General features: G+C 47.0%; 1 protein-coding gene across 1 annotated transcript in view; it reads right to left on the reverse strand.

The window, feature by feature from the left end:
- Nucleotides 1–19,863, reverse strand: part of USP43 (ubiquitin specific peptidase 43) — a 79,439-nt gene that overhangs the window by 16,053 nt on the left and 43,523 nt on the right. The window contains exons 11-16 of the mRNA XM_008590728.1: nt 19,715–19,818; nt 13,978–14,055; nt 13,015–13,141; nt 12,560–12,908; nt 3,430–3,588; nt 2,034–2,198 (exon numbers count right to left, since the gene is read on the reverse strand). Coding sequence (XP_008588950.1) covers nt 2,034–2,198; nt 3,430–3,588; nt 12,560–12,908; nt 13,015–13,141; nt 13,978–14,055; nt 19,715–19,818 — 982 coding nt within the window. The remainder of the gene's footprint in view (nt 1–2,033; nt 2,199–3,429; nt 3,589–12,559; nt 12,909–13,014; nt 13,142–13,977; nt 14,056–19,714; nt 19,819–19,863) is intronic.

Below are 19,863 nucleotides of genomic sequence, written 5' to 3' on the forward strand. Positions count from 1 at the left end.
TGTCTTAATCTGGTACATGGGTACATTCATTTTACAATAATTCATCAGAGGTATACTTTTGATTAGTACATTTCACTGCATATAACAATCAATATATTTATACTATATTATATGTAGTATAGACAATAAAGCATATTAATCACAAGTATATATATTTCTATATATATAACATTTCTATTAATTTTTTTATTTAAAAAACTCATACGATGGTGTATGGAAAAAAAAAAAAAAAAAACTCAATTAGGAGCCAGTAGGAAATAAAGAAACTAAAAAACTAATTTGAATGTGCTCCGACTTTCTGGCTGAAGGAGAACAGAAGCTAAGGGCATACGCGGACATGTGCGTGCACACGCACACGCACACGCACACACACACACACACCCCTAAAGACTGTGTTTCTACAGTTATCCCCTTGCTCTCCTGAACTATCATCAATTTCTCCCTCTAGACTGGATCATGTGAACGCTAATGTGTGCTGTCCTTATTTTGCAAAGAAAAGCAAACGACCACTGTCAGCCCCTTCCTCTGAGCTGCCGACCTCTGGTCACCTTGCTTGATGGTGCATGTGTCCGTTGTCACTTCCTCAACACCACCCCTTTCCCCCCCGTTGCAGCCCGGCTTCCATTCTCTCCAATCCATGGCAGATGCTCTTGGCAAGTCCCGGGTGGTCTCCTAGCCTGACGGTCACTTGCCCGTCCTCATCCTTCTCAGCCTCCCAGCAGTGTGTGACACAGTCGGCCACTTCCTTCTGAAAGAGCTCTATTTTGCATCTGTGAACCACACTCACCTGTTTTTCTCCCCATCTCCCCAGCCGCTCCACCCTCGCTCAACCCCTAGATGTTGGAGAGCTCTGGGTTTGGTCTTAAGTCTTCACTCTTTCCTGTGTTTACAACTTCCCCAGGAGAGCTCAGCCAGCCTGTGGCATTCACTTCCACCCACGTGCTGGTGACTCTCACATACCTAACTCCACTCGTAGTTATCATGTTGACACGATGCCTTACGGGAAGCTCAAAATTACCATGTCAAAAATGTCTTGAGTTCTCTCCAAAATTGACTGTTCCTACCCAAACCTTTTCCACCTCATGAATAGCACGACTATTCACCTGGCTATTTAGACCCTAAACGAAGAGTCATCCTTGATGACTCTCTCTCCTTCATGTCCTGCATCCACCATCGGCAAATCCTGTTAGCCCTGTCTTCAAAATCTACCCAGATTTGCCCACTGCTTCCCTAACACGCTGGCCTACGCCACTCTCTCACCTGGACACAGCCCCAACAGCATCCCACCTGGCGCTCTTACTTCCACTCTTGCCCCTTACAATGGAGTCTCCACACAGCCTCCAGAGTAGACTTTCTAAAAATACAGCTCAGATCGGTCCCCTCCCTGCTCGCACCTCTCCCGTAGCTTCCACTGCACTCAGAGCACAGTGCAAACTTCACGCCACGCTGCCCCATCCTCCACCTGCTCTCACTCTACGCCTGGCTCACTCTGCCCCAGCCACGGCACTGGTTTCTTTCACCGTCATGCACAGCCCCTGCTCACTCCCAGCCTTCACCCCGGACAGCTCCTCTGCCTGGACACACTCCCCAGACTTTCTACACAAGTCACTCTCCCACTCACTCAGGTCTCCACTCATGTCACCTCCCCAGAAAGCTCTTCCCCACCTGCCCTAGCTAACGGGGCCCTCAGCACACTCTCTCCCCCACCCCTGGCCATGGTACCTTCTTCCCTGATGACTGGCTCTTTGCCCTTATCCCTGCTCTAAATCACATTGCTGCATTAGTCTACTCGCTCACGTTTTGTCTTCCCCATAACCCAGGGAGCTCCACGGGAGCAGAGAGAGAAGATACCTGTGGCTGGAGAATAGTGGACGAGAAGGACAGGGAGGCGAGGGCAGGTCATGGAAGACTCTGTTTGAGAGATGAATAAACCTCTCTAACATGTTACATGGCTATGCAACACTTTCATAAAGAGGAGGAGCAATGGTTGCTGTAGAAAATGAAAATAAAATCAGCGAGTTTAACCAACATACCCTTTTCCTGATTGCAGAGGCTGTTTGTGAGGACGGGAGGGTCAGGTACCCGGGGCAGGGAGGGGCAGGGGGCAGAGCTCCAGGACAACAGGCTGCCTCCCGTGCTGCCATGATTGTTCCCGAGCCGCATGAGCCAGTGGTCAGACAAGGAAGAGCTGGTGGAGCCTGCGGAAGAAGCACAGGGAAGAGGCTGGACCCTGCTGCAGGCCTTTGGAGTCCCGGGGGGCTTGTCAGGGCCAGAGTCCCATCCCCACCCCCATCCCTCAGGCCTGGAGGTACAGAACCAGAGCAGCGCTGCAGAAACAGAAGTGAATAAGCGGAGCAGAAATCTGCAGTTGGGAACCCCTGTGACCAAGCTTGAACATTTAGGGAGAGGCATTTGGGCACAGAAAGGAAAGTGCTGATAAGCACTGAAATGCTTTCCATGAAATTACCTGTCACCAACTCTGGCTTCCTAAATGTGTTTTTCTGTTTGTTTGTTTGTTTTTCCAGAGCCAATGGGCTATTACTCAGAGCAATAGCCGTAGTCACAGTGACAGCACTTTCTCTTCAGCACCCATGGCCCCAGCTCCACAGTGAACACACAGTAAGCTGTATTTTAGGACCATGCCCCAAGTTTAGGGAAACCAAATCTTTCATAATGAGTGTTAAGGATGCATATCCTTTGCTGTGGAAGGAGACATTATCTTTGTTATACCGGACAGTAAGAAAACCTGCCTTTCTCTAATATATTAGGTTTCATTCTTTTGGTGTCTGCCTTCTATAAATGGAAGCCAGATTTGCATTAGGTTTGATTTATGCCTGCTGAGGACTCTGGGTTTTATTTGGTCATTTTCCAAAACCTGTTAGGAGAAAATCTGATTAATTAAAAAAAAGAAAAACTCTCTCATCCCAAAGATAAGGATGGCTGGTTTGCAGAGTGAAAAAAATCATATAAAAGGGTCAACTTGGGTATTTTTTTTCTCTAGACTTCCGAGCAAGTTTGAGGCTGTCTAATAAACAAATGGCTAAGGTGCAGCTAAGCAGCTGCACTTCCTGTAAAGGCCCTGCATCCCTTAAAGTGCCCCCTCCCTTTCTAACAGAACTAATACAGGTTTATAGGGCACAAGATTAATTAGATCTGGCTTGACATGAGTGAGACAGCCAACTGTCACCTGCCCAGATGCAAAAAAAAAAAATCATTCTTTTCCCCTTTCTTCAATTGCAATACATCCATCCCACATGCTGCCAAATGCACTGTTAGCCTGTGGTGCTCAGCTTTCCATAGCAGAAGCCAGGGCTTGCTCTTTCAGATCTTTGACTACCTAATCTGCTCCTTCATGCTTGATTGAGCATCTTCCCAATTCTTAGAGTCACTTCCCAAGCCCCCTGTCCTGGAATGAGCAGCAGCACCTACCCCTCATGGAGCTGCTGGCTGACCAGGGAGGGATGCTGTTCCGTTTCTGATAAAACAGGATGTAAGCCCCTCTGGAATTGACCTCTTCTTCTCTAAGGGGTTCCACAGCGCTGTCGTCGTAACTGTACCACTGGCCATCCAGAGAGTTCCGGCAGTAGGCTGCAAAGGTCCAAACCCAAGTCTCAATTATTGAAGTCCCAAAAGGCAGGAAGACAATTCCCACTGGCATAGCTGAAAAATGGACGTGCTTATAACAGAATGAGAAAAAACAGTCCGTTTTTGGCCAGAAATAAATTTTGAGGAATCAGAAAAGATCAATAAGTTATACTCCCAGATTCTTATTCTTATAAAGAGTGCTATTTTAAGTTGAATCTTTGTGTTATATCTTTGCTCAGGCAAAATCTCCAGTAAAAAGAAGCCCCAAATTATGCAGCCAGACAATAATGTCCATGTTCACCCCATGTCTTCTGAGAAACTTCAAAATACACATCGTTGCTTGAGTATGCAATAAAAGTAAAAATGAGAATCACAGTTGGAATTATGGTATTCTTCTAAGAGCTGAAGTCAAACATTTAAAGAAAATTCATAAATATGATTCTCACCACCTCCCAAATAACTACAACAAAATATCCTTTTCCTGGCCTTCCACACCTCAGTGAACAGCACCAAAGCCCACGAACCTGGAGGTTAGCAAACTTCTGTAATGGACCAGACAGCAAATATTTTAGACTTTGCAGGTAACATACGGTCACATATGTTCTCTGCCACACATGAGGGTACTTCAAAAAGTTTGTGGAAAAAGAGAATTAAAAGATCATATGAATCTTTCCATGAACTTTTTGAAGTACCCTCATATTATTCTTTTTCTTCTTCTCTTTTACCACCTTTAAAATTGTAAAAAACATTTTTAACTCATGGGCTACACAAAAGCAGGCCCTGGACTGGATACGGCCCATGGATCATGTTTGCTGACCCCAAACTAATGCAAGCTGGCCACCTAGGAATTTGTCATTGCTCCTCTTTTTCCTTCCATCCCATACCCAGCCCAAAAGCCATTTTTCCTGATTCTACTTCCAAAATGTGTCTGGAATACCTTGACTGTCAACACCCACATCCCAGCCAGTACTGTCTCTCACCTATGCCCAGGAACATTGTCCTAACTGGAAATTCCAACTTCTTTCTTGTTCCCTTCCACCCATTCTCCATACAGCAGAGACTATTTCTATTTGTAGGTCAGATTATGTCTTTACTAGTCTGCTTAAAACCTTTAAATGTCTTCTCATCACCCTTTGGAAAAAAACGCAAACTCCTATCCATGACCTAGAGTGCCTGGCAGGATCTGGCCCTGCCTACTTCTCCAGTTCTCTCTGGCATCACTTACCCCTGAATCACTACACTTCAGCCACAACAGGATTTCATCATTTCTTACACACTTTCTGCCTCGGGGCCTTTGCACATGCTAGCAGCTCTACCCATAATGCAATTCCTCCATTATTCACATGGCTAGTCCCACCTCATCCTTCAGCTCTTAGCCTACATGGGGCATCCTCCGAGAGGCCTTATCTCTATCACAGATGCAATCAGTCAATCAATAGCCTTTTCATAAAGTCAGGTAGTGAAAGTGCTAAAATGACAAGCACCTTCTTATGGTCTGTCTCCAAAATTAGACTTAAGTCCCATAAGGGTGGATTTCATATTCATCTTGTTCATCATGGAAGCCCCAGCACCTAGCACAGGGTCTGGCATAGAACTGGTACTTAACAAACATCTGTACAATGAATGGATGAGTGATGATCCTGAATTTCTACATAGTTCAATGTTTTCCAAATTGCAGGTCATAAGCCCATTAGCACACTGGTAATCAGAGCACTTTTTAAAAAATATTTTAAAGCACTTTTTAAAAAAATGAAATAATGTATGTTATTCTAGAATAGAACAGATCAAGGTATATCACATGTAGTAAATATAATTATTTTCTCATGAAATTTTGTTTAGCCCATATATATGTATGAACACACGCACACACACACATACAAATGGATGTGCATACCGGGTCACTATAGTACCCCAGTACTAGTAAAAAACACAGGAAAAACACTTTTTAGTCTTAGAGTGAAAAAGGCTCTCTAATCATGACTTGAAATCCAGAGCCCTAAAAGATATGACTGACAATTTGGCTACCTAGAAAAGCAAAAATAAAAACCTTCTGCATGGCAAAAAACTACCACAGGAACAGTCAACTGACAGATGTCACATAGAGATTGCTACAACAACCCATTCAAAAAACAGTCAAAGGACATGGACAGGCAGATCACAGAAAAGGAACCACAACGGCTCTGACACATAAGCACAGATGCTCACACTTACACTGTTAAGAAGCTGAATATTAAACTTACACTGAGATACCATCTTCCACCTAGGAGATTGGCAGAAATCCAAAAGCTTAACAGCACACTGTACTAGAGAGGCTACAGGGAAACAGGCGTTCAGTTACTGCCCTTTGTACAGGGCAATTGGTTAGTACTTGTCAAAATACAGACACAGCTGTCCCAAGACTGAGAATTTATCCTAACGATAAACTTGTACCTGTTGGAAAAGACATATGTATAGGATAATGACAGTAATATTTGTAACAGCAAAAGAATGAACCAGCTCCTGTCCCTCTATAGGGCACTTATTTAATAAATTGCTACATCTAATCAGTGCACTTATAAAAGAGAGTAGAGAAGCTTTCTGTAAGCGGGGATAGAGAAAGATTTCCAAACAGATTTAAAGGGAAAAATAATCCAGGTGCCACACAGAAAAAAATGCTACTTTTACTTAAATCAGGGGATGGGGAGGAAATAGATGAAATGAATATATATACACATTATCTATAAAAATATACTCACAATTGTATATAATTGCTTGTGTTTACTATTTACAATTGCTTGTATTTACATCAAGAAACTATGGAAAAATATACAAGAACCTATTAAAAATGTCCTTGAATGAAGGGGGGCAGAAAAAGGACAAGACAGGACCGAGACTTTTCATGTCTAAATGTTTTAGGCTGTGTGAGTTTTGAAATACAGGAAAGCGTTACCTATCCAACATATTCAAAATGAACACAAGGCATTTCTGATTTCTCAAAATCTGAAATGTAGTGAAATGACTATACTTCCAGAAAGTAAAAGATCTAAAAAGAAATAAACCCACAATATCAAAACACAAAGGGAGAAAAAGCAACCCCTTGGATTCTGAGAGCCCAGCAAGCAGATGGAGCAGGGGTAGCCCACCGGCCGAGTGGAGGGGGTTCAACCCAGAGTGTGTGCACCCCAATGCACCCTCAGACACTCAGTAGGGAAGGTATCAGGTACCACAAAAACCCGGGCCAAGTGAGGGTCAAAAACAAATCCAGAATGCTCTGGAAAAGAAACCTAGGACAAGAGGAGCACTTGCAAGTTTAAATTATGAGAGCTGAAATAAAAAATTAAGAAACACGGTTAGAAGATGAAGTTGAGGAAATCTCCTAGAGTCAATTACAAAAAACAAGGAAATGGAAAATAAGAGAGAAAAGATAAGAAAATTAGAGACTATTGGAGGGTGTTTTGATTTTCTCATGCTGCTGCAACAAATTGCCCTACAATCAGCTGCTCAGAACAACACAAAGTTATTTTGTAGAGGCCTGGAAGTCAAAAACCTGAAAGAGGTCTCACTGGTCTAAAATCAAGGTGTTCCTGGGCCGGCCCTGTGGCGCACTCGGAAGAGTGCAGCGCTCCCACCACAGGTTCGGATCCTATATAGGGATGGCCGGTGCGCTCACTGGCTGGGCGCGGTGCGGGTGACACCAAGCCAAGGGTTGCGATCCCCTTACCGGTCACAAAAAAAGACAAATAAATAAATAAATAAAATAAAATCAAGGTGTTCCTCCTGAAGGCTCCCAGGGAAGACCTGTTTTCTTGCATTTTGCAGCTTCTCAAGTCTACACCCACATTCCCTGGCCCTGGACCCTTCCCTCTTAAAAGCCAGCAGTGACTGGTTGAGGTTGAGTCCTTCCCACCTGGCATCATCTGCTGACCCTTCTACTTTCCTCTTCCACACTTAAAGGACCCTGGGATTATATCTGGCCCACCCAGACAATAGAGGCTCATCTCTTTATCTTAAAGTCAGCTGATTAACCATCTTTACTCTCCCTCACCATGTAACTAACATATTCACAGGCTCTGAGGATTAGGACTTATTTGGGAGATCATTACTCTACCCACCACAGAGGGAGAAAGTTCACACACACACAAAGTAATACAATGTGCAAAAGTATTCATTGCAGTGTTATAATGGAAGTTTGAAAACAACCAAATGTCCACGAGTAGATTAGTGAAATAAACTGTGGTACCTGTGTACAATGAAATATTAAGCAATTGTTTAAAACAAAGAATGCCATAGTTCTCTAACATGGAAAGATCTCTAAGTGAAAAAAGCCAGTTTCAGAATTCTGTACATAGTATTTGATAGAGTTTGGATATGTTGTCCCCCACCACAAAGCTCATGTGGAAATCTGATCCCAAATGTGCAAGTGTTAGTTGCTGTTTGGGTCATGGCAGGTGGATCCCGCATGAACAGATTTATACCCTGGGCTGGGGAGGGCACTTAGAGACTTCTTGCTCCACGAGATCTGGTTGTTTAAAGGACCCTGGCACCTCCCTCTCTCTTGCTTCCTCTTGCCATGTGATCTTACACCTACTGGCTGCGTGCCTTTTCTACCTTGAGCAGCCGGAGTCCTGAACCAGATGCAGCTGCCCCAAATCGTAAGCCAGATAAACCTCTTTTCTTTATAAATTAGCCTGTCTCAGGTATTTTGTTATAGTAACACAAAAACAGACTAATAAAGTAGTCTACCTTTATGTTTAGAAAGGACTGGCCGGGGGGGAGTAAAGTTTAGGAATATCTATGCTGTATGTGTATCTGCTTGTGCTTGCATACAGAAACTCTGCAAGGACACACATGAAACTAACAAAAGTGGTTTGGAGTTGGATGGGAGACAAGGGTAGGAGCAAGACTATTCACTGTGTACTTTTTTTTATATCATTTGATTTTTTAATCATAGGAATATACATCTATTCAAAAAATTAAATTTAAAAAACAAGCACAAGAAAATTCCCCAGACCTAAAGATCCCACATCTGTAGACACACCAGGTCCCTTGAGCGCCCAGCACAAGGAATAGAAAATGGCTCACATGAAGGCACATCCCATGAAAATCCAGAGTGATAAAGAAGCTGAAAGTTTCCAGAAGGAAAAATAGGTCCCAGACAAAGGAACAGAAATCAAACTGGCCTGACCCACCTCAACAGCAAAGCCCCATTCCACACCCCTATTCCCCATGGAGTAACACTATCTAAAGCAAAAATGATTTTCAATCTAAAATTCTACATCCAGGGGCTGGCCCGGTGGCGCACTGCGCTAGTGCGCCGCTTGGGAAGCGTGGCGGCGCTCCCGCCGAGGGTTCGGATCCCACATACAGACCGGTTCCCGCTCACTGGCTGAGCGAGGCGCGGGGGCAACACCGAGGGTTGCGATCCCGTTGCCGGTCCTGGTCCGGTACGGGGGCGACACTGAGGGTTGCGATCCGTTGCCGGACACGGAAAAAAAGACAAAAAAATAAAAATAAAAATAAATAAATAAAATAAAATAAAATTCTACATCCAGCCAGGCTGTCAATCAAGCCTGGGATTAAAGGCATTTTCTGACACACAAGGACTCAAAATGCCAAGCTCTTAGGAAGCTACTGGAGGGGTGTGCTGCCCCTAAATGAGGGAGCTGATGCTCATCTACAACACCCTATACCATCTGGAGACCTGTTCATATTAGGAGTCACTCATCTCTGTGGGGCAGAAGCTATGCCCTTTGGGCAGAGGAGCCGGGGTTTGAACCTCTGGCTCTGCTGGAGACTGCCCTGCTCCCACCCTTTCCCTGGGGCTTTTCTCCCTTTGCTTTCTTCCGGCAGGTGGGGGCAGTGCTATGAGCATACACAGACCCCGGGAGGGCTCTGTAACTCTCACAGAAACTGGGCCCCCTGTGCTGCCGAACACCTCCCCCAAAATTGTGAATTTTACTCTTTAATGCTCATGCCTAGGAGGGATCTGAATTTTGCTTTTGACAGGCAGAGTTCACAGTGCACACACGTAGCAGCCCTCATATACTATACTACTGTAGTGGGTTGAATTATGTCCCCCCAAAATTCCCTGAAGCTTGAATTGTGTCCCCCAAGTTTTATGTATTAGAAACTTAGCCCCCACTGTTACTGTTAAGAGGGTGGGAAATCCTATTATGGTCATTAAAAGGTGGAGCCTTGAAGAAGTGATTGGATTGTAGGACCATGCCGTAGTGAATGGATTAAAAATGGTGATGAGGGGCGTGGTTCTAAGGACTTTAAAAGAAGAGAGTCTGTCTCTCTCTCTCTCTCTCTCTGCTTCCACCGTCTTGCAATGTGAGACCCCTGGGTCACTGTCACCACTACCAGATGGACTTCGGACTTCCCACCCTCAGAAACTGTAAGCAATAAATTTCATTTTCTTTATAAATTACCCAGTTCCAAGCATTTTGTTATAAACAACACAGATGGACTAATACAACTACTTTCCTATACTGCTGATGTCAGAGGTAGGGTCCAGGGGGCCCAACAGTCAACCCCAACCCATCCAGTCCTCCTACCAGGTTCTTGACTCTCCCACAGGAGAGAATTCAAGGGCAGAGTCACAGTAGACAGAACACGTTTGATATAACAGATAAGAAATACAGGTTCCACGGAGAGAGTGTGGCATAGCTGTAGAGACTGAGCAGGGCCCACACCAAGTTTAATACAAAAGTAAGTTCAGTACATGCATCAAGTCTAACATGAAAGCCAGAAAAACATACTTAAAGTTCAGTAGAGGGTGCAGGCTGGCTCAGGAGAATGAGAGCGAGCTAGATACAAAATAAAACATACACACCTCAGCCAGGGAAGTGCACGCTACCACCAGGAGAGTGAGCAGCAACAACCCTGCCTTCAACTGGGATTTGGCTTCTATAGTTTTTCTATCCAGTAAATATTCAGTTAAGGGGGTGGTTCCCAGCTGTAGGTACCAAGAATGTTGTGTGCTATCTCTTGAGCACGCCCAGCCACTGGATTGCATAAGCCAGCCCCGCCCCTTGTCTCATTTTTCCCATGTTGGTGCTAAAAATAGGTCTAACTGGCAACAGTTACTTTCCTCCAGGGGAGAGCTCAGAGGAGAGGGGCTGAGACCTCAGGGAGTGTCTGGAAACCCAGATGTATGTCCTGAAACCCCAGCCCAGGGAAACTGAGCACATCCTGTATCACTACTTCTATACAACCTATACTACTTTTCTACACAACCCTTCCTTATACTACTTTTAACTCCCACTGTGATTTTAGATCTTTGTTCTTAATTTATGTTGGGGCCAACCCATGCATTGGCAGTGTAGAGCTAGGGCTGGGTCTGGAGCTCACAGACCCCTCAAGCCCATTGTCCAGACTAGGTCACAAACCCTTCACACACACGTCTATGAGCTAGGTAATCAGAAAAAGGGTCCTTGGAGCCGTAGGTGAAGAAAGAGTGGTCTTTATTCAGCACACACACATCTAATAGCTAGGCAGTCCAAAGAGAAACTCAACTGCTAGGGCAAAGTCCAAAGAAAAACTGAGCAGCTGCCAGCAAAGTAAACATGCTCTATTTTTAGACATGAGCTCTCTGCTGGCCAGCTTCTGCTTCACAAACTCAAGAACAGGCAAGAATAGCAACAAACTAAAAAGATACATTGGTGTACACCTGCACCAACTCCCCCCCCACACACACAACTTGTTTACAAAGAATGTGCTGTACCACCCCCAACCAGACCTGGGGCCTGACTATTTTATTTTCCTCACAGCAGATAAGGAGCGAACAGCACATTCAGCACATGGAGTGACAAGACCCACACACACACAACTTGTTTACAAAGAATGTGCTGTACCACCCCCAACCAGACCTGGGGCCTGACTATTCTATTTTCCTCACAGCAGATAAGGAGCGAACAGCACATTCAGCACATGGAGTGACAAGACCCAAGGTCCAGTTGTCCTTATTGTCATCATGAATGTGTGCACAGGGACTAATACAGCTCTAATGCTCTTCATAAAAAATTCTGAGGTTAATACAGCAAGAGAGATGTCTCCCAAGATATATATGGGTCTCGAGGGAGTTCTGCTGAGCCACGTTTAGCCCAGAGAAGTGAGACTGTGGAAGTGACTGGACAGGACATTCCTAGAGGCCACCAAGGTGGGAGCCCCTCTCATCCAGAACAGGACAGCTACAGAAGAACGGGATGGCCCCAAACAGTAGCACAAGAGCAGCTTTAGTGACCACCGTGACTTTAGGTGTGACCAGCCCAGACTGGCCCAGTGTGACCCCATCTCCAACACCTCTCTGTCTACCCTGTGGCCCCTGGCCTGCTTCTGCTTTCTCATTTCTCTCTCCATGGGTGTCTGTGACTTCCTCCAATGGCAGAGACCACGTCCTAAATGTCTTAGAGTCATAAGGATCTTATAATCAATCAGCCTCTGTGGGACACTCCACTGCTGCTGCTACCAGTAGTTATCGTACAGACTTCCCATTGTCACTGAGATGCCTCGGTGGGAGAGGAGGAACACCGTAATCGAGAAAAATGACCAGTCCTGCTACTCTCTAAAGGCGCCTAAAAGGATGACTATGAACAATTGAGAGTTCCCCAGCTACTGCTCTCAAGTTCCCCCAGAAGAATAAAAATTAAAAGTGCCCATAGAATAAAAAGACACCAAACATGATATGTGAGACTCCTTGTGTTGAATCACAGATAAGGATAAATGTCATTCTCTCAGTTCCAATAATACCCTCCTATATTTGATATGGTTGAAAATTCAGGCAGTAACTAAGTTTCTATTCCAACCACCAACCTGACTCGACATCAGCTCTGCAGCTAAGACTGGGCCCCTCCCCTCTTGCACGTGCCTTTGTGAGTGCTGGGTGGGGAGCTAGGGCACTCCCAGTGCCCAATGGAGCTCAGCCTCTGAGGACCGCCAATTCCAGGGACATCTTGAGGCTCAGGCCAGGGCCGAGAGGCAAGATAAGGCTCACCTGTGTAATGCCCACCTTGCAGACTGCCGTGGTGGTTGCAGACGGCGTACAAGTCGTACAGGAAGTCTGGCGGGTAGCTGGTGGGCAGGCAGGCCGGCTGCCTCCAGGCAGGCCAGGGGCCTGGCGCTGGCTGGGGGCTGGGGCTTCTCTGGGCCACATGGGGGGCCATGTCGAGTCCGGAGAGTGGAAACTTCACCAGTGTAGAGAGCTTGTTCCTTCTCTCGCCCACTTGGCAGAACCTTTTGAGGTGGATGATGAGGATGTCTGGCAGGGTCCACAAACTCAGCTTCACCATGCCCTGCTGGAGGACTTTGCAATGGGGGCATTTCCACGCATCATCCTGGGCCAGCTGGAAAGGAAGCCACCAGGACCGTGAGGCCCCCACGGCACACGGCCAACAAACCAAAAGGCAGCCAGCCCCCTTCCCAGCCAGGAAGCGGACCCCAGGGTGGGACCTGCTCCTCTTTAGTGTAGAACTGAAAACACTCATCCAAGGTACAGCTGTGCTGCTGCTGAGCCTGCTGCTGCTGCCACACGCTGTCGGCATCCTGGACCCGCTCCTCCTGGAGGCTCCCAAACAGGCTGCACGGAAAGGACGGTGACACATTCAGGGCTTCTCACCTCCAAGAGCACCTGCAGCTACGTCTCTACTCACACAAAGCCCGTGGAAGGCGAGGGCCACATGAAGCCACAGCGTCCTTCCTAAGGTCTATGAGGAATCTACATGTGCTGACTCAGTGCTCACTCTCCTGAAGACTGAAGTGTCTCCTCCAGCTCCTCGAGGGACCAAGTCCTTGGCTTATTCATCTTTGCCTTCCATATCCTAGCACAGGGACTAGCTTCCAGTAGGACATCAATAAATACTTGCTGGACTGAGGAACGTCCCTCTTCAAAGTAAGGCTGATGCACTCATCATTATAGAGGCAGCCAAGGTTAGTGATTAAGAGCATGATTAAGAGACAGACAGTCTGGGTGCAAAGCCCAGCTCTGCCTGGTACAAGCTGTGTGACCTTACCCACTTGCTTAGCCTCTCTGTGCCTCAGTTTCAACCTCTGAGAAATGGGGATTATAGTAGTGCCTACCCCATAGCACCCGTAGGGTGTGATGAAGACTAAATAAATTGCGTATGTGTACTGTGCTCAGAGCAGTGTCTGGCTTGGGGTGAGTAGGTAAGCACTGCATAACCACTGACTAAGACTGTCACCACCCGCTGCCACCACCATCATCATCATTACTATACAGTGGTTTAAACACAGACAATTCTCACTAAGGTTTCTCAGAGGAGTGAGTTACACTGCACTAAGGATGTGTGCACACAGCCTCACAGTCACACTGGGGGAAACTGAGTCCAGGGAAGATTTGTGGATGCAGGCAAGCCCCCTCTCAGTTCTGCTAGAGGCAAATTTCATTAAACTCACCGCTCCTTGGCAGAGCTATCCCACTCCACAGCCAGCTTGACGTGTGGGGGGCCTCCCGGCCTCCTGAGGCGCAGAGCCCTGAAGAGAACAAGAGAGCCCATCAGAAAACCTGAAGCCCCCTTCCACAGCCCTGCAGGGCCCAACAGTCTGCCTTCAGCCCTGGCACTGATGTTCCCACAGAAGTACCCCAAACTGGCTGAAAGCCAAGGTCAGCCATGTGGGGTGTTGCTAGATCTGCTCAGCATTTAGTACTAACCCTGCCTCATTAATGCTCTCCATTACTCCCCTGCGAGCTTGTGAGCACTAAGCATTGCTGGTTACTACAAGGACACAGATCAGCTGTCCCACTGGGTTGCTAGATCTGCTCAGCATTTAGTACTAACCCTGCCTCATTAATGCTCTCCATTACTCCCCGGCGAGCTTGTGAGCACTAAGCATTGCTGGTTACTACAAGGACACAGATCAGCTGTCCCACTGCAGCCCCAACTACCTTTTCAATGTACACAGAGTAGGTCCACTTGAACATCCTACACAGATACCCAACACTGATGAAGTCCAAAGACAGCTGCTAACTTCCCCCACCACGATATGGAAGAGGCACCCTCACGTTCAACTCTACAACCTAAAAGTCTACTCCTTCCAAACCCTCCTATGTATAGAAATTCTTGGTGTGAGTCAACCTATAGCTCAGCCTATAGTTGGAAACTGCTTGCGCTCAACCCATTTCAGAAAAGGCTGGTCAGCCTTAACGCAGAGAGATGTGACCAAAACAAAGTGGGGGATGTGAGGTTCTATCCCAAGTCAATAAGGACAGATACAAGCAGTGGTAAAGTCTGTACCCAAGAGTGTTTATGCCCACAACGAGGCACGCCACCAGCACCAAGGAGCATGCCAAAAATATCACCTCCATGTGGGTGGCCCACCACAGCCACCACAGGAACCACGGCTGCCGTGAAAGCAGCTAGACGTCACAACCACCACGCAGATGGTCCACCAGCCACTGGAGTGCATTGACACTAGGAGAGTCACCAACAGAGACAAAGAAAAGAAGAGGATGTCTCTCTCCACAAAGCCCATTCCAGAGTGACAGAAGCAGCATCTGCTCTGTGATAATATCGGGGGACCTGAACACACCTCTCAGCATTGGACAGATCATCTAGGCAACAAATCAACAGAGTAACCGTTACTCTTTCAGAGGGAGAGAAGAAATCTAGGGTTACCAGTGGTGGGAGGAGGGAAAGGGGAGGGAGAGAGGGAGAGACTGGACAGGGGGCATAAAGAATAAGTACAATTTGTAGCAATATGTATACTAGTAATAGTGATTTGATCGACATATGCCAACATTGAATCCCAAAAATATGTATAATCTATTATGATTCAATAACAATAAATAAATAAATAAAAGAGTGTTTTGAATTTGTTGCAAAGAAAAAGAGGGGGGAGGGGTCAGATGAGTCCCAAACTGTCACCAAGATGATTCAATAAAAGATTTTAAGCTCACGGAAGGCACAGTGTCCTGAGGATGTGCACTGATGGGTCTGGGTGGTTTGTGGCACCTCCTGCATGAACAAGAGCCAGGAGGGAGCAAGGAACGAGGGGTGTCTGGTGGAAGTTCTCCCAGCTCTGCAAGCCCCGCGGGTTCGGGGCAAACACTGGTCACCCGCCTCACCTTCCTGTCCACCGGGGAGAACTATGCTGTGAGCGCGTTGCTGCCCCCTCCTTCCCCTCCCTCATTCCTTCCAAAGGAGGAAAAGTGCTGATCTGGTTTGCGGGATAGGAGGCGTCACCGCCCCTCCTGGTTACTCCTTTCTGTGTCCCAAGTACTTGCGGGCTGGCTGTCACCCTCACCGTGCCTCGAGCTTCCCGGAAGCAGCGCTGCAGGTGGAAGAGTGGAGGTTTGGGACAAACATTCGATCCACAGGAGACACACTGGGAATCCCTAGATCGAAGCCTCTCTCTTTAGGACCCCTAAATCCTCCATTTCCACAATGAGAGGCTGTGCCCTTTAATTCTGGGGGAACATATTCAGAAGTTCAAGTTGGACTTACATCTAAGCCACCTCCTTCCATCAGTCTTACCAATAAACCTACAACTTTGATCTCTTTCTACTCAATCCATAGTCTACTTTTCAACTGACATCTACACACGGAAGTGGGAAGGTATCTTCACAGTCCAGCTCTCTTGTACAAAACTCCCCGGGCCACAGAAGGGCAGCCCTCTTGACATGGAAACAGTCATTCACTAGACAGCATGGTATATCATCTCCTCTGATCACAGCCCCGATTCACACAGGAAAGAGCGCATTCATTATTCAATATTTATGAGGGATGCTACTCCAAGCAATGTACATATGCAACAATCTCTACCCTTAAGGAGCTCAGAATCAACTGGGAGAAGCAAACAAAGAGATCACTGTCGTGCACCAGGGTGTGTATGGGGACTCAGAGGGAGCACACCCGGGCTGCTCTGGAGGACAGACGGGGAGGAGTTAGCCAGGTGACTGGTGAGGGGAAAGGCTGTACAGGTAGAGAGCTCAGCAGGAGTAGAGTGGGTGTGTGCCAGAACGGTGGAGGCACGGCGAGTGGCAGGCCATACACTGAGAGGGAGGGTTTTGTATGCCACCCTGGGGAGTGTGGACTTCAGCCTGTGGACACCAGAAGGCCCCTAAAGGGTTTGTAACAGACAGGTACGAAAGCAGGTAAGTGAAATAGGAGGCCGCCAGAGCGATCCAGGTGAGAGGTGATAGGGGCCCCAACTCAGGTAACAGTGGGAAATGAGCCAGGAGGGAACAGACCGGAGGAAGCACCAGGATTTGGAACAGACAATACTTAATAATGGATTTTTCAACTGACATCTACACATGGAAGTGGGAAGGTATCTTCACAGTCCAGCTCTCTTGTACAAAACTCCCCAGGCCACAGAAGGGCAGCCCTCTTGACATGGAAACAGTCATTCACTAGACAGCATGGTATATCATCTCTGATCACAGCCCCGATTCACACAGGAAAGAGTGCATTCATTATTCAATATTTATGAGGGATGCTACTCCAAGCAATGTACATATGCAGCAATCTCTACCCTTAAGGAGCTCAGAGTCAACTGGGAGAAGCAAACAAAGAGATTACTGTCGTGCACCAGGGTGTGTATGGGGACTCAGAGGGAGCACACCCGGGCTGCTCTGGAGGACAGACGGGAAGGAGTTAGCCAGGTGACTGGTGAGGGGAAAGGCTGTACAGGTAGAGAGCTCAGCAGGAGTAGAGTGGGTGTGTGCCAGAACGGTGGAGGCACGGCGAGTGGCAGGCCATACACTGAGAGGGAGGGTTTTGTATGCCACCCTGGGGAGTGTGGACTTCAGCCTGTGGACACCAGAAGGCCCCTAAAGGGTTTGTAACAGACAGGTACGAAAGCAGGTAAGTGAAATAGGAGGCCGCCAGAGCGATCCAGGTGAGAGGTGATAGGGGCCCCAACTCAGGTAACAGTGGGAAATGAGCCAGGAGGGAACAGACCGGAGGAAGCACCAGGATTTGGAACAGACAATACTTAATAATGGATTGGATGTAAGGAGACGGTGAGAAGGAAGAATGAGGGATGATTTCCCAGTCCTGGGCTTGGGTTCCTGAGTAGATGGTGGTGTTACCTCCAGAGAGAGAAGACCAGAAGAGGAAAAGCTTAAGCAAGAAGAGTACACACCGGCAAATGTTTAGTTTCCAGCGTCTAGGAGACATCAACGCAGGACAGGAAAATCTGCATCCCAGTGAAAAATCTGGGCTAGAGACGTAGGACCGGGGGCCTCATATTAAGGTGGCAGATGGAACTCAAAGTAAGATCACCCCAGGATGGAACACAGAGGACAGCAGAGGGCCAGAGAGGGTCACAGAGGCCCACAGCACTTGAGGGCCCAGAGAAGGAGAACACTTCAAGGAGACAAAACAATCTCTAGGAGGTATATTTCTAGGTGGCACAAACACGCAATGGAATATACTACCCAGCCTTAAAGAGGAAGGAAATTCTGACACCTGCTACCACATGGATGAACCGTGAAAACACGATGCTTGGTGAAATAAGCCAGTCACAAAAACTGTACGATTCCACTCACATGAGGCACCTAGAGTAGTCAGATTCATAGACACAGAAAGCAGAGTGGTGGCTGCCAGGTGCCGTGGGAGGAGGAAAGGGGAGTTAGTGTTGAATGGGTCTGGAGTCTCAGTGTTGCAAGGTGAAAGAGTTCTAGAGATGGACGGTGGTGACCACTGCACAGCAATGTACCTAATGTCACTGAGCTGGACACTTAAAAACGGTTAAAATAGTGAATTTTATATTATGTGTATTTTATCACAATTTTAAAAAAATATTCTAAGAGAACAAGGAGGTGCTGGGTCAAGGGGCTGAATGGAGGCCTCTGTGCAGGACGCAAGGGACTGAGGATGTCAGAGGCCAGGGAGAGCTGTCCCAGTGGGGCTGGGGCTGGGCGGGTGTGGGCAGACTGCAGTGAGATGCCAGGTGAGCAGAAGGTGTGGACCAGGAAGGAGGCGGCCTCAGGAGGGCCTCCTTCAGGACGGTCAACTTGCTGTGCCACTCTACTCTGTTCCACGCTTCTCCAGCTACCTACGGTGAAAGACCAGTTTGTTTTCAAGGCACTGTAGACCGATACTTTTGCAAAAAAAATAATAATAAAAATGCAATGGAGGGTTGGGGAGACTTACAAAATCCAAGTTCTACTTTTTAAAGAAATTATTATATTTGACATATTTTAGATTGTGCTGACATATTGCTTTAACATTTTTTAAACGCTTCCTCTCAGGTTCTTATCATGGATTTGTGACAATCAGTTTGTAGGCTGGCACCAGTCTGCGGAACACCCTTTGAGTAGCACGGTTCTCATCCCTGAGACTGAGTGCCATGAGGGGCCTTCTCCCCGGTGTTCCCTTTTCCTGTCAGACCCAACCAGGCCCTGGCTGACACTTCTGCTGCCTCCCTAACTCTGTAAAGCATCTACCAGCCAAGGAGGATGAAAATGGGGTGGGCTTCTTCTACCTTCTGGCTTGCTCCTTATCCTAGCTCTGGTCTCTTTAGACAGGGAGAGGCCCATCTCTATACTATGGGTTCAGTCAGCTTTGGTTGACCAAGTCAGGAAATCGGAGATCCTTACTGAGAACTTTGGGTCTGTGGGTAAATGTGCAAAAGTGCCAGACAATTCCTATACAGAGCAAAGCTGCCTCTTAGATGTTGTGCTAGCCCTGCAGATTGCCTCCCAAGCCCACACATGGTGGGTCTGTAAAGGAGGGCACTTGAGAATCAGAAAATCAGAGCCACAGGAGACATGGCCACACTGGCTTTGTCCCTCAGCCACAGTCCACAATCTTTTACAGTTTGGGGCCAATTCCGGTTGAATTAGTAGCATCACCTCACTGAATAAATTTGAGTTTTTTAGTTAAACCAGTTTGGGTTCAAATTTGGGCTCAGCCATTAGCTAGCTGGGTTAAGTGTGAGCAAATTAACTGATCTCTGGGAACCTCAGTGTCCCTTCATCTTTGAGGTGGCTACAATAGCACCTCCCTACACATAAGAGTTAAAAGTACAGAATGTGTCCAAGCACCTACCATGGTGGCTGGTGCTGGAGAGGTAGGTGATCCAGGAGAGATAACATTGTAGCAATTTTATTGATACACAGCCTCAAAGGAGTCTAGTCAAATGAGAAAGCATTCATTTTCTTACCAAACCTGGAGCTTCCGCTTACCTGTCAACTGCCCAGTGACAGAGGGGCCGACTGTCCCGTGGGGATAAGTAACTGCAGGCCTGGGAGAGCCCCACAACCCGGATGGAGAACAGAGACCTCAGATTCTGCCAAGACAAAAACAGAGGAGGTGGGTCACCATGTAGTCCCTA

This window comes from Galeopterus variegatus, unplaced genomic scaffold (genome assembly GCF_000696425.1).
Source record: "Galeopterus variegatus unplaced genomic scaffold, G_variegatus-3.0.2 Scaffold6338, whole genome shotgun sequence".
Classification (NCBI taxonomy): domain Eukaryota; kingdom Metazoa; phylum Chordata; class Mammalia; order Dermoptera; family Cynocephalidae; genus Galeopterus; species Galeopterus variegatus.